This window comes from Plectropomus leopardus, chromosome 16, assembly GCF_026936395.1.
Source record: "Plectropomus leopardus strain MGB_pleo_1.0 chromosome 16, ASM2693639v1, whole genome shotgun sequence".
Taxonomy (NCBI): domain Eukaryota; kingdom Metazoa; phylum Chordata; class Actinopteri; order Perciformes; family Serranidae; genus Plectropomus; species Plectropomus leopardus.
In genome coordinates, this window is record NC_142191.1 from 4533669 (window position 1) to 4548504 (window position 14836).

The 14836-nt window shown below is 41.6% G+C and overlaps 1 protein-coding gene across 1 annotated transcript in view; it reads left to right on the plus strand.

Annotated features, from left to right (window-relative positions):
- Nucleotides 1-14607, plus strand: part of phip (PHIP subunit of CUL4-Ring ligase complex) — a 61087-nt gene extending 46480 nt beyond the window's left edge. Inside the window, exons 31-40 of the mRNA XM_088089856.1 lie at nt 1510-1630; nt 1723-1848; nt 2060-2135; nt 3146-3205; nt 3343-3495; nt 4762-4914; nt 6398-6609; nt 6691-6932; nt 7429-7575; nt 8341-14607. Of these exons, the coding sequence (XP_087945982.1) occupies nt 1510-1630; nt 1723-1848; nt 2060-2135; nt 3146-3205; nt 3343-3495; nt 4762-4914; nt 6398-6609; nt 6691-6932; nt 7429-7575; nt 8341-9059 (2009 nt within the window). The 3' untranslated portion in view covers nt 9060-14607. The remainder of the gene's footprint in view (nt 1-1509; nt 1631-1722; nt 1849-2059; nt 2136-3145; nt 3206-3342; nt 3496-4761; nt 4915-6397; nt 6610-6690; nt 6933-7428; nt 7576-8340) is intronic.
- The last annotated feature ends 229 nt before the right edge of the window (nt 14608-14836 follow it).

The window sequence follows — 14836 nt, forward strand, 5'->3', positions numbered from 1 at the left end:
GTGCATCTTATGCCGACAATACACAAGACTTTGAAAAGACTTTCAACTAAAATTTCACATCTAAAGACAGTGAATTTTTAGGCACACACTATAACCCTGTCTCCTGTAGTGCCAGTATTTGCAACACTACAACTAGATTATTTTTGAGATTATTTCCCATCCTGCTCCTGGTTGAAAATATCACATCAATCTCCCCTTAAGAAATGTGACATATTAACAATAACACAAACCTCTAGAAACACATATTAAAAGGTCTCATGTGTCGACAGAATTCTTGTCAATTCGGCATCAATATAATCCATAAAGATAAACTATTTAAACAAAGAAATTACAATTTTGGATTTTGCACCACAACTTACGACCAGCCTCCGTTAGTTAGCTATGCCATTTGGTGGGAGGTGACATTGGAAATTAGAGGTTTCAAAAATTGTGCTGGTTGATGTATTAAACGCACACCGACTTAAACACAACCAGTAACTTTCTACAAGTTGTCATCCCTAATGCCTACCAAACACCAGAAGACCGTACATGTGAGTTTTCAATCACACAGTTTAAGATTTTGCAAAGCCTTTGGATCTCGCAGCGTCAGTTTTTGCATGATACAACTAGGTTCTTTTTAAAATGATTTCCCATCCTGCTCCTGGTGGAAAATATCACACCAAACTCCCTTTAAGAAATATGACATATTAACAGTTCCTCATGATTCTGCAGAAACACTCAACTCTAGAAACACAAGATAAAAGGCTTCATATGACGACAGTATTCTTGTAAATTTCGGCATCAGAAAGTTCAAAGAGACGAACTGTTTCAAACTGTATGTTCTGGATTTTGTCGGCTCAGCTCTCTGCCAGCCTCTGTTGGTCAGCTGCACTTCTCTAATGAGAGGAGACTGCGGGAACGAGAGGCGAACCACTTCAAAAATTAAAAATTCTCACTAAAATAAGTGCTGCTTGATGAATTTGATACACTGAAATAAACACAAACTCTTGTTTACTCCACAACTCCACCAGTTTCTCCAACTTGTTCATTTTCTTGCACCTCCGCCGAGTTCCCTCCATGTTTACTGTCTACCCAGTTTGCTGCTTCCTGTTTGGCGCTGCAGAGAGCGCAGCTACTGGTTGTTGTTGTTCACATCATTGAATTTCAGTATTTGCATGAGCCAAGAAAAAAAATGTACAATAATATGTTTGATTTTGTCAGAACGTGAAGACGAGAAAAAGATCAACTTAAAACAGATTAGAGAGAGTTTAATGACCAACTTACATCAAACCATCACAAGAGTGTTCACATCTCATGAGTTTATTCTGACATGAAAATCTGTTCGGTATAAGACCGACAAAAATTGCTGTTGTAATACTCAACATGATGATTATTTTATTTTGAAGGAGACGTACATCATATAGATATCAAGCGTTGTTCAGTGTGTTACTGAATCATTGGTTGTTATAATAAATGTGTTCTAGTAAATAATCCTCTCTACATGTTTATCATCTTGTCTTTTATCCTCAGATGTGGCAGCACCATTTGCCTTTCCAGTTGACCTGCAGGCGTACCCCACGTACTGCACGGTGGTCGCCTACGTCACGGACCTCAGCACCATACGACAGAGGCTGGTCAACCACTTCTACAGGTACGCCACGTCAGGCCGTGTGTGTGTGTGTGTGTGTGTGTGTGTATGATATGATGAAGCACACACTCACCACATTTGTTTTTCCTCCTCAGACGACTGTCCTCGCTGATGTGGGAGGTTCGTTATATCGAACACAACGCCCAAACATTCAACGAGCCCGGATCATTCATCGTCACCACCGCCAAGTTTGTCTCTGACCTCATGCTGCAGTTCATTAAGTGAGTACAGAATCATTGATTCTGAATGTAGTTTTCGAAAATAATGTCGCAACTAATGTTTATTAACCAGTTCAGTTTCATTTCTTAATGAAACAAAGAGAAAAACAGTAATCAAGGAACTTCTGGTTAACCGTTAAGGTTATTTTCTGTTTTTTTATCACAACATTTGCAGCATTAAAGTAATTTCTGCTCTCTTCTGTTTTTTCTTTAGGGACCAAAGTCTGACAGACCTCATGCCGCTCTACAAAACCATGAAGAAGGCGACCTTCTCTGACTCTGAGGATGAGGTGTGTTTGCGCTACATGTTTGTTTTTTTTTACAATAATTAATGGCTGAACTTGATCACATGATTTCACATTGAGCGACAGTAATAATAATGTAATTTGTATCAAATAAGGTAACTTACTGCTTTTACATTTAGCTGATTTTCACTTTATTTGAGGTCAAACAGCAGCTCAAAGACTCTGTTACACATAAAAGTTATGTCGCATCTGAACGACAGTTTTGAGTTAAAATAATGAAATATTCTATGTCAGAGCGGCCTGTAGAGCACAACATGTGTTACCTTAATTTAAGGGTTTCCCTAAAAACTTGGTGCCTTTCGTCCTGTGTTGCAAAAATGGTCGCATTGGGAATTGTCTTATCAATTTTTCAGACAAGACAGCAAAGCCACAACCAAAATACTTGTTTATAAAACTAATCTTTGCCTTAAGCCTAAGATTAAACCTACAGAGGACCTCACATGATTTTTATTTTTTGTGATACTTGTTTTACAGAGATACACTTAGATTTTTGCTCCTTGTGCTGCGGCACGACTGCGACCAAGACAAGACTCACCTGCACATTTTCAGATGACTTTTACCTGATAAATTCTCAGATCATCACAACATTATACTGGAAAATATGTGCTAAAATATACTCAAACTTACATTTGTAAGTAAATTATGTCCAACAATAACAATCTACTCAAAAACAGGGCTCTCAGTTCTGATTTAATTGTTGTATCTGGCATCAGAAGATCCCTGTCCTAACTTTTTAAGCTAAACTATCAATTTCAAGATACAAAGGTGTGATAACAGTTAAACACATTATAGGAAAACCTGAGTATACCTTCATGTATCAGATAAACTGATCTCATGATGCATGCATGAATGTGCGTTCAGAACACGAGCTGAGAAACCCACAGGACTTACCGAAACGTGCTCCGCTGCATCCGGCAAAGCTACGCCCGTTAGGTGAAATACTAAGCACTTTAAGACGTTCCCTTTATTTAACTCCCCTTTTCCTTTCTGTGCAGGATGATGAAGAGGAGGACGAGGACACCAACACTCCTGGAACATCCACACGAAACCATAAGGTAACAATATCTGATAACAACAGCTTTTTTTTACATGTCGTAATCCAGCAGCTGAAGGAGAGGAGGCAGTTTTGTGTCAGCTGCAACATTTACCTCCATTTATATGTCTTCCTTTTTTTTTTTTTTTTTTGTCGCAGGGTCGCCGGCCCACGCAGCGACAGCTTCGAACCCGACCCCGTTCATACGACCCTCACGCGTGGAGGGGACGCTGTAAGGAGCTGCTGGATCTCATCTTTCAGTGTGAAGACTCGGAGCCCTTCAGAGAACCTGTGGACCTGCAGGAGTACCCGGTACGTGTGCACCGACTCTGTGGTGCATTGATTCTTTATTTCAAACATGTAAAATACAATAAAAACATTAGTTTAAGAAATATATGAATGACAGAAAAAAAAAGGAATAAATTTCATCATAGAATTGCCCCAATTTACAAAAAGAAGAACCGTAGATGAAGTATAAACTCGTGTAATCTTACCTCCTTACTCATTAATTAAATTATCATGAATAATTCCTTTATAAAAATCCTAATTATGTCACATGTTAACCGGCGTATGCACACCTTTATATAAATATTTCTCTCTGAATATATCTGATCCACAATAATCTATTCATAGACAAAATATAAATACACTCACTCACGTCCCATTTATATTCATATAAACAATCTACATATTTTCACGTATTCCTTTCTAAATATAAATCCATGTAAACACCAGCTGATTGTTTGTGGGCCTCCTCATCTCTGTACCTTGTGAAAATCATATCTTTAATCCTTTTTTAATCCAAATGTTTGGATGTTGCTTTAGCTTCACTCTCAGGCTGTTTCACAGTTTAGCTCCACAAATTGAAAAACTAAATTTAATTTTCCCCTCAAATTATAACCTTCATCTCTTCCATTTTCCAAATATTTCTTAGAATTAGATAATTCCTTGCTTTATACATTATTTTTGCAGTTTGAAATTCAACAAATCAAAGGATTTTAACATTTTCGACTTTGCGAATGATGAGTTGGTGTGGTCACGAAACCTGACATTTGGCACTGTCCTCACGGCTCTTTATTGAAGTATTCAGTGTACTTTAAGGCATGTTTCCCTCAAATCTCTCTATTTGGTGTGCTTTGCTCCAGACAGGATTGAAATGCTTTTTTTGTGAGCTCAACAAATTAAACCCATCTGGATTTGATCTGAATTTATGTCATTTTCAATTTCCTTTATGCTCGTGTTAATTTGCATTTTCAGTTTTTGGTCTTGAATCGAGTTCAACTGTCAGTTTGGGGCACAGGTGGCTAAAATGCACCTACAAAAGGAGAGTTATCTGAGGTAAAAGGGTTGTTGGGTGTGAAGAACAGTCTGTTCAGCATCTGTAATGAAGACTTAAATGTTGTGAAGGAGGAAATGTGAACAGACTCAAGCTTTCAGCCGGCTGCAGTTTCCTTGTCAACAGAGGAAGGTGAAACCCCAGATCCCTGAAATCTCCTCCTTCTTCAGCCTCCTTTCCTCCGTCTTTCTCTCCTTCAGTCCTTTTGAAAACTGATTGAAAAATCCGTCTGCCTCCTGCAGGACTACCTGCAGATAGTCGACTCACCGATGGACTTCGGCACCGTCCTCAACACGCTCAAAGAAGGAAAGTACCAATCTCCCATCGAGCTCTGCAAAGATGTCCGCCTCATTTTCAGCAATTCCAAAGCTTACACGCCCAGTAAGAAGTCTCGGGTGAGATACACACGCGCACGCACACACACACACACACACACACACACACACACACACACACACACACACACACTGTGATTCTAGTGTTTTTCTCACTACTGGTGCTTTTGGAGCTTCTCTCCAAATCCACCTTTAAAACTAAATACACAGTATAAACTAGGGTTTGACAGATCATCGGCCTGGCTGATTATTCGGGCCAATATTTGGCATTTTGCTGATTATCTGTATCGGCGTTTTATTTTAATGATCACTGATAAAATTATTATTTTTTTTTAAAAAATATGTATTACACTCAACCAACACCAGAGAAGGAAGTCTGCAATACATGCAAGGAAAGCGTCAGCATGAAGGAACTTTTACTTTGTAAAACCACAGGAAGCTATTTTCATTTATTCATTCTTTATTTAAAATTTCACTGAACTTTATAAAAAACATTGCAGGGAATTTGCTGCAATTGATGTTTAAAGTTTCAGTAAAGATTAAACATCTGCAAAAGGCATTTAAACAAAGTTTTGTGTTTCAGTTTGTTATATTGTTGTTCAAAATATCGGTTATGGATCTCATTAAGTACTAATAATCAGTATCTGTATCGGCCCTGAAAAAACGACCCCTAGTATAAAAAGGGAAATGTAAACACCGTGTTAGCACGCTGTGCCTCAGATGGACCGTCTCATGTGCCTGACCGCCTCCAAGCAGGTAGCAGTGTTGAATATGTTGAGCTGTCTGTGCAGGAGACCAGAGAGAAAGATGCTTTTAAAACGTCTGAGTCCAGCTTTCAGTGCTTTTGTGGTTTGAACTTTAGTTTCTCTCCTGCTTCCTTGTTTCTGTTTTAAATATCTGCTTTATTTCACAGTTTCATGTTTCAGATGTGTAAGAGCTGTGTTCACTTACTGATGATGAAAAATCATTTCCTCGTTTTTCTGCATCACAATTAAGGCTTTATAATAAAGAAACTAAAAGGGACTTTTACTGTGAAGAATTTATGGGAAATAATAGTTACGCCAAGTCAGCACACGTGAAGTAAAAACCCCCTCAGTGTGCAGAATAACATTTCACCAAACAAAATACCTCGTAGGCTGCGTGCTGCTAAAAAAGGGAAAATTCTTCAGAGGTTTCTCATAACTGTCGACATCCAAATAAAGTCCATTATGCTTCCATAAATTTTTTTTTTACCAGAGCATGAAATTGTGCGCTCTTGCTGCCTCCTCGCTGCTGTTGTGATTATTACTCACATGAGACTTCAGCCAAGACTCAAAAATAATAGTCCTATTGCTTGTACAAAATGAAATACAAGCAACTTAAATACGTTTTCAATCATAACATACAGTTGATCTTAGAAAAGGTAAATAAATTATACCAACACACACACACACACACACACACACACACACACACACACACACACACACACACACACACACACACAGAGTCATCAGGCCTTCTTGTGTGACCGTGGAGTCAGTGAGTCCGTTATTGTGTCCAGATCTACAGCATGAGTCTGAGGCTCTCTGCACTGTTTGAGGAGCACGTCAGCTCCATCCTGGCCGACTACAAGGCCATCCACGGCCTGACGGACAAACTGACCCGACAGGGCTCAGACAGACAGACACGACACACCACAGACAGACAGACACGGCACGCCATGAAGAGGAGGAGGAGGAGGAGCGAATCACCAACCAGCAGCACTGCATCCAGGTAGAAGACGTTTTATTTTGACTTTTTCTCCCTCTGACCGTACATCAGGTTTGATTATTTTTCTTCTCGTCCTCCGTCTAGTCCAGAGAGGAAGAGACGTGTTTCATCCAGGGTGACCGCAAAAAAGGAGCCGTCGCCACCTCCTGCACGGCCCTCCTCTCTGAGGCAGAGCACCCCCCTCAAACAGCCCCCTCAGCTGGTCAACGGGAAGGCAGACACACCGGCCGCGGGCCGGACACGGAGTGGGGCGCGTCATTCTACACACTCTCCGCCCTCCTCATCGTCCTCGAATAACGCCACGAGCAGCACACAGAGCACAGCAGGTGAGATCAGACGTTCAGACAGAGTGAATAAAGCTGCAGTTTGCAGGTTTAAGCGCTTTATTGGCCAACAGAACGAAGTAGATCGGAAAAAAATCAGAATCGCAGACAGGAGCGAGCATGTTTTGGGCTTCACAAGGCTGAGAAAAGTCACTTTGGCTTTTTTATTTATTTATTTATTTTTTAAACTGCATTTATTGTCTTTTTTCACAAATAAAGTGATACATTATAATCAACTCTGTTAAATATAAATAAACAAAAAAACAACAAAAACAAACAAAAAACTTAAAAACAAAACAAACAGGGATCAAATTAATTGATAATAGTTTAAAAAAAAAAACAATAATTGGGATGCGACAGAACTCTAATTCCTTTCCTTTACATCCTTGTCAGAGCGAAATGATCGCTCCAGATCCGCTTGTTTAGTTCGAAGAGTTTTAAGTTCTGACATGGTATACACTTAATTTCCTTTATTGATTATCTCTTCTGTTATCATCAGAGTCTACTCGCTCGCTGAGGACTCATAACTCTGTGTCAGCTCCAACGCCACCAGCGCCCGAAAAGGTGACGCCCTCTCCAGCCGCGGAAAGTAGCAGTGGAGGAAGCACCCGGAGGAAACTCAGGACTCCTGTACGACTCACGCCTGGTAAGAGACAGTGTCAAAGAAGTGAGTGAATGATCCTGTAGTTTATGATTAAAGTCATAAAACACATATTTAACCCTCATATTACCATCATGTTAACATACAGGGATGATCGACGAGGTGCCAGGAATAAAATACTGTTATAAACGACCGTCACAGCAAAACGTTAACATGTTGCCCCTCAAGAAACAATATTAGTTATGTAACTAATGTCATCTGAAAAAAAAGAAACAGATTATTATTATTTTAGAATTGTGAGATTTTAACTCTTAAGGGCTTTTTGGTGCATCTTAGACACTTTTCATTCTTCGTTTTTTGATAATTTTGGCGGTATTCATGCATATCGCATACATTTTGGCAAGATAGTATTTTTGTTTGATCTAGAAATATCCACCTCAAAAGTCTAAAATACACCGTTTACACAAAATTGTTGTGTGTATGCTGTTAAGTGCAAAAAATACACCACTTAAACCCATCAAAATGCAATTTTTGATCCCACAGCGCTCCAGCATGTAAACATGTTAATTAATAGTAATTGTTTTTCTTGCAGTCATCAACAAAATATGCATTATTTAATACTCGTCTGTGGTAAACTGGTGATCAGACAGCACATCCAAATAAAAATAACAACTGTTTCAGGGGAATTTCTGTGATTATTTTCAGTTTAATGGTGTGACAGCTGTACTCTGGGCTCCTTAGATACCTCAGTCAGTTATTGATAAATATTTTCTTCCTTTTTGTCCTGTAAATGAATCCCCGCCCCCTCAGGCTCACCTGTCAGCCCCTCATCTCAGAGCACAGCCCACCTGAACGGCCACAGCAGTCATGTGACCCTGGGAGTGGGGAGGAGGGGCCGGAAATCCAAAGTGGAGGCTCCGCTGAGTCCTCCAGAGGTCACGACTCCGGGGAGCCCCTCCAGACCGCGAGGCCGCCCGCCGGGCAAGAAGAGAGGCAGGAAGAGCAAGCAGGAGCTGGAGGAGATGAGGAGGAGCGGCACCCGCAGGAGCTCCACCCCCGACGACGACCTTGATCAATCGACGGGGGACGAAGGCGGGACGTCGTCGGCGCAGGAGACGTCCGCGCTGTCGGACTCTGGCGCGGCGGCGACGCAGAAGCGGCGCGGCCGGCCGCGAGTGGCAAGAACTGAAGAAGCCGCTCCTCCTGCTGAGTCACCTGAGCCCTCGCCACTGAGGAGGAGCAGCAGGAAGGCCAACGAGGAGGTCACGCCTCCTCCTCCTCCTCCTCAAGCTGCTCCTCAAAGATCAAATCGGAGGGAGTTGCCAAAGGAGGAGGCAGGGGACGAGGCGGGAGGGTCGATGCGCACACGCAACCAGGGGAGACGCTCCGCCTGGTATATGGAGGAGGACTCGGAGGAGGAGCAGAGGCAGCTGCTGTTTGAGGACTCGTCGATCACATTCGGCACCTCCTCGAAAGGACGCGTGCGCAAGCTGACCGAAAAGGCCAAAGCCAACCTGATAGGCTGGTAACAGATCAGACACGCAGGATGTGAGGAGCGCGGCGCTGACACCGAGGAGGAAATCCGCCTGAGATTTCTTCGAGGGCGTCCGAGCGGAGGAGGTCGCGCTCGGGTGATCTGCGCGTTTACGTCCGGGGAGCTGCTCGTCCAGCTGCTGCTATTCAAAGCTGTGGCGACGGAGAAACACACCTGTCCGCTCCTCCGTCCTCTCGGCCCAGTAAGCACATCACTACGCCGGATAGCGCCACGTCCACCTGTCCCTCCGACATTATTGGTCCATGTTGGATCTCGCAGGAGCTCAATGACTCCGCTGCTGGTCGCGACTCGCTCCGGTCCAGCGATCTCCACCTCCGCCTGCCCTCAAACACAGTCGGTGTCGGAGCGGGAGAAAAAGTAGTCAAACAGTTTTAGTACTTGAAAAAAAAATCACGAGGAGAGCTGTATCCTGCTATTTTTGAGGATTTTTCGAGTGTCTCTGCTGGGAAGGTCAAAGACGCGCACTGAGCTGAAATCGTCAGCTCCGTGACGGACCTGACTACGCCTCCCCCCTTTCCTCCTTCATTGCTCCCGCTCTTTTTTTATACAACCCTCCCTCTCTGCTTCTTTTTCTAAGATTTGTACGTGATGATCGGCTCTCTGTTTCGGAAGTCTTACTCATCGGCTGACCTGAGCGTGTCCGCTAAAATACCAAATGGCGTACCTTTGCTGGTACTGTAGATCTGTAGGTTTTGTTTACCGTTGACGTGTGTGTGGGTGTGCGTCCCTTTTTTTTGCATGTTTGTTAGAAACGAAAAAGCATCTCTTTGTTTTTCTAGAAGCTGTTTTTACTGTGAGGAGGAGAGAAAGGATGCATGGGTGAGAGGGGTCATTTATACGTCGCGATAGGTGTCTCAGCGCGTCCTCAACATTAGCAATACCTTGTGCCTTTATGTCTTCGGTGTGCGTGCGTGCGTGCGTGCATGTGTGTAAAAGGCCTCTGCCCTGCAAAGTACATGTGCCTGTGTGAATAAGTTTGTAATCGGAGGAGTGCGTGCGTGTTTTTATAACGCAACTGTCATTCACTTTCAGCGTGCAAACAGTGGCATACAGTTCGTCGTGAAACCTCTCAAAGAAATGTATTTATGGCAGTCGAAAAAAAAAGACTTTACTGTTGTTGTAAAACCATTATTCATGTCGATATACTATCCTATAACCAACCTATCGTCAGTTTATACCGAAGGTACAGCAGCCAGTGGAGCTTTGGGTGACTAGCTTTGAGATGCACTTACCACAGACCGGTTTATCAATGCAGTCGTAGGGAGTAACCCTGTGTATTTTAAAAATTAACATATAAAAAAGAACTTTTTAAATGTGTTTTTATGGTGACCACACACACACACAGTTCTGTCTCGCATGTTTTAGCACTTTTCTCATGGAGCAAACAGGATCGAGCCAGGTCAAACTGGACAGCAGAGAGAGAGACAAGTCTTATATTCATCTTTCTGATTGTGTGCCTTCGCTACTCTGGCATATTGAATCCTCCTTTCTGCTTTTGGGGCCTTTGTTTTCTTTCTTTTTTATTTTGGACTTCCTGGTTCTGCTCGGTTCAGAGAACTGGACTTCGGACTGGACCTGACTGGCTTGTATGACGAAGGACAAACACGTCGCTCTCTCTCTGAAAAATAGACTGAGTTTATAGGATAACGGCCTCCAGTTTTAGCAGGTTTTTACTCCAGCATACGGTGCGACTGAACGCCAAAATCAGCCGCTCGTGTTGCGGATTTGATCGGGGAGAACTGGACGGTAGCATCTATCAGTCCCTCCAGGATTTTGCAGTTTGTTTTTTGGGATCTCAGCAGCCTGAAAATCCCTGATTTTACAGCAGCTTTTATAAAAACGTGTGTTGTTTTGATGGGTAAAGGCTTTTTTTTTTTTTTGCAAGCGAAAGTTGCAAAAAAAATTGTGATGTCACTGATTTGAAGCTTATTATCAGTATTTGGCATTTCCACTGAAACTTAATCAACGATCAGCTGATGCTGCTGTTCGAGCACTGACGGACCGGCGCCATGACCTCGTCCGCCTCATCACTGCTCATCATAGATTGCCACTCAGGCCGCAGCTGCAGTTAACCTTCAACAAACAGCTGTTACTCTCACACCGAATGTTAAGTCGTCGGCTACAGAAAATAATTTGCTGTAATGTTAGAAAATTACCCATTTAAATTTAATACATATTTACTGTAACAATATCATTATATAAAACAAAATTCTAGGAATTTTCTAAAATTTTCATGGATTTTGACTTATTCCATGACTTTTCCAGCCCTGAAAAATATGATTCCAGGAGTATGATTATGTGAAATTCCCTGATTTTTCCAGGTTTTCCATGACCGTGGGAACCCTGCTAACAGTTAGCCCTCTCACTGTTGGAATCTGTTCTGGTTTTAGGACCTAATTGTGAACCGTTCAGATCACTTCGACCCAAAATAAATTGGATCAGAGCTGAAAAGTTGGTTCTCAACTGGACCCCTCCCCAAAAAAAATCCTTGACCTGAAGAGTGAACCCTGACATTATCAGCGGGCGTAAAGATGTAAAAGTAACGTGAGAAATCTTCGGACAAAAAACAAAAACAGGATCATGTAATAGCAGAACAAAAGTTTATAGATAATATTGCAATCTGTGATTTTGCTACCACTGTGTACTTGTGTTGTGCATCAAATCGTTGTAATCTTTGATTACAATGGTTGTGTGCAAAACTGGCGGAAACATGGACTAATTAGCTGGATGGTAGCAACGTTTCACGAATCTTTAGCCGAACCAGTTTAAGAACGAGGGCTAATTTTGTGGAAAAGTTGTGTGCGACTCTGTCGGAGTCACAGAGCTCACACTCCTGCAGCAGCAGTCTCATGATAAACCGAGAAAGAGATAGAGGATGAGCGAATCAATATGCTGCACACAGCTCCACAATGAAAAGAGATTTTACCCATTTTTTAATAGTCAAATTTGCCTCCAATTGTTTATTATAGCACAAAATTGTGCAGAATTTACAAGGATTTGCTGAATTGGTGTTAATTGTTGCACTCGCGAAATCCTGAAGGGACTGATCTAAACACACCTGGTTTGTTTCATAGGTCTTTGATGTCACATATTATTGAACATATATCTCATCTGTTCATCATTGTTATTTTTATGTTGTGCATTTGTCAATGCCAAATTCTGTCTTTGGGCACTGAAGGTTTTTAGATCATGGCTTTTGAATGTGTTTATTTTCTGTCTCCACAGTCGAGTGTGTCGAGTTCTTTCACGTGTTTCCTGTCTGCGTCTCCGCAGTACAGGACAATGATTCACTGACGAGATCTGTGGAGTTAGAGCAGTGTTTTATACTCTGTCACACTTATTAGAGGACACAATTAACAACTTTCTTTTCACACAGTCTGGCTTATATTTACATCACAAAAGATTTGTTTATATTGTGTATATGAAGAGTTTTATTACAGATTAAGACAGCATAAAAAAACTGACACCTTCATCCACAACTGACTGGCGGCAAGCAAATTGGGGTTTTTATTTAAGGGTAACTAGTAAAAGTATTTTTCAAGCTGGACGCTACTTTCCCATGTTTTTCTGCCTAAGTGACTAATGAGAACAACAGTTATTGGAAATTGATCAGGTATGGAGAGAGAGAGAGCGCTGCAGCTGCAAAACAGGCTGCAATGTAACCACTCTGGGCAATTTACGCTGACAGTTTATATCCACCAAAAGTGTTGGTTTTTCCTCACTGACAGGCTCAGATTATTTTAAGTGTCTGACAGCATTATTAGAAAGGATCCCTGCTGAAATAGACATTTTACTTTTACTGCTAACTTAAAAAGAACAGCGGAAAACATTTTCAAATTCGGGAGAAAGTGATGTCAAAAAGCTCCTTAACCTCTGAACAGAGGACAAGATCAGCCACCATGTAACAGAGAAAATGATTGTTTTTGTCACGTTTGCCATAATTGTTCAGAAGGCGCTGCAGACGTGTACGTGATATGTCACACTGGAGGCAGACGCTGCCGTGTTTCACATCACGCCTCTTTTGCTTCTGCAATCCCGGCATGCTGTCTATAATCACACACTGGAGTGGCACATTGACGCCGCTGTTGTTTCTGCGTGAAAACTGCAAAGCAGCGTAAAGAAGCGACTTTGTAGAGGCCATGTAGTGCAGTCTTTGTGTTTCTACTCTTCAGCAGAAAGGTCTATCTCTGCAGGGATCCTTTCCAGACACCTCTAATAATAATCTGAGCCCGTCAGTGGCAAAAACAAGCACTTATGGTGGATGTAAATTTAATGTAGAGTGTTTACATTGTAGCCTGTTTTGTGGCTTCCAGCTGCACTCATCTCACTTAATACTGGACCAATTTCAAAAATGTTGTTCCTCTTATTTTCTTGAGGACAAAAACAAACGCCTGCACACTTCCTCCATGCCACACAAGTTTAATGAAGACAAAGTTTCGATCCTACTTGGATCTTATTCAGGTCAAATGTTTTTAGTTTCTTAGACACAGAAACATTGGAAAAATAGACTGAAAATTACCAAAATTTACCGTTTAAAGCTAGGAAGCTTATGATCTACGGCCACAAATTTCGTGAGCAAACATAATTTAAGATAAACTCTTAGTGGGCGCATAAAGCGTTTGAAGTGTTTTTCTTTCTCAGATCATATTTATATATGTGCACAGATTATCATGAGTCGAAACAAGATTTTAGACCCGTTTTTTTCAAACCTTTGAGCTCAATTCATAATGTTTACAAAAGCGCAGTACTTGAGAATCCAAAATGTGTGCCGCATTTAACGCATATATTTTGAATTTGCAACGATCGCCCTGATTTTCCCATTGAAATACAGTCAACATGGGACTGCAGCCAAGTAAACATCAGACTTATTCTTCTGTTATCGCGTCTCTTCATCAGATCACCCTCACTATCTGCATTTATCACGTCTGTTAGGGTAAAAGCTGATTTTATATTGCTAGTCAGGTTGTTAACCCTGTAAGTTCAACCTCTAATCATTTCAAAAGGGGCCTTAAAAGCGAGTCACTGGTTTATAAGCAAGAATGAAGATGATCTTTAGCGAGACGTTTTGATTCGGCGGTTCAGATCAGCCCTCTTACTTCACTGCGCTTTGGAGCTCATGTACACACACATTCACCGCCGGCTAAATGTGCTAACGTGTGGCAGAGTTTTGTTTGTGGCTTCTGACCGAGCGTCACTCTGTTTGGTCAGAGGTTGAAGGTCACAGCGTGTGCGTGCGTGTGTGTGTGCGTGTGTGTGTGTGTGAAGTGGCTGCATGTGAGCCACCAGGAAGCTTTTTTTTTTTTTTAAGTTTTAAGGGGACGGGAAGGGGAAAGGGTTAAAAGGGGTTGTCTGTTTCATGTGAACTGATCGAAGAGGATGTCTTTGTTAGTTTGGATACTTTTTATATATAAAGGAATTAATGCAAAAAAGAAGCATAAAGCTAGAATGTATGTGTAGGGGAGTATTGCTGTCCTGTTAGTTCATACCGATATTTTAAGTAAATAAACAGTTGTGTTTCCATATTTACCTTTCCTGCCTGTTGTTGATTGTGTCATTTAAAGGTCCAGTGTGTAGGATTTAGGGGGATCTGTTGTCATGAAAATGGAAAATACTGTAATAAGTCTGTTTTGATTCATGTATAATAACCTGAAAATAAGATTTTGACATGTGTTTGTTACCTTAGAATAAGCTGTTTATGTGTATACGGGGAGCAGGTCCTCGTCAACGACAAACCAAACGCTGGCTGGACGT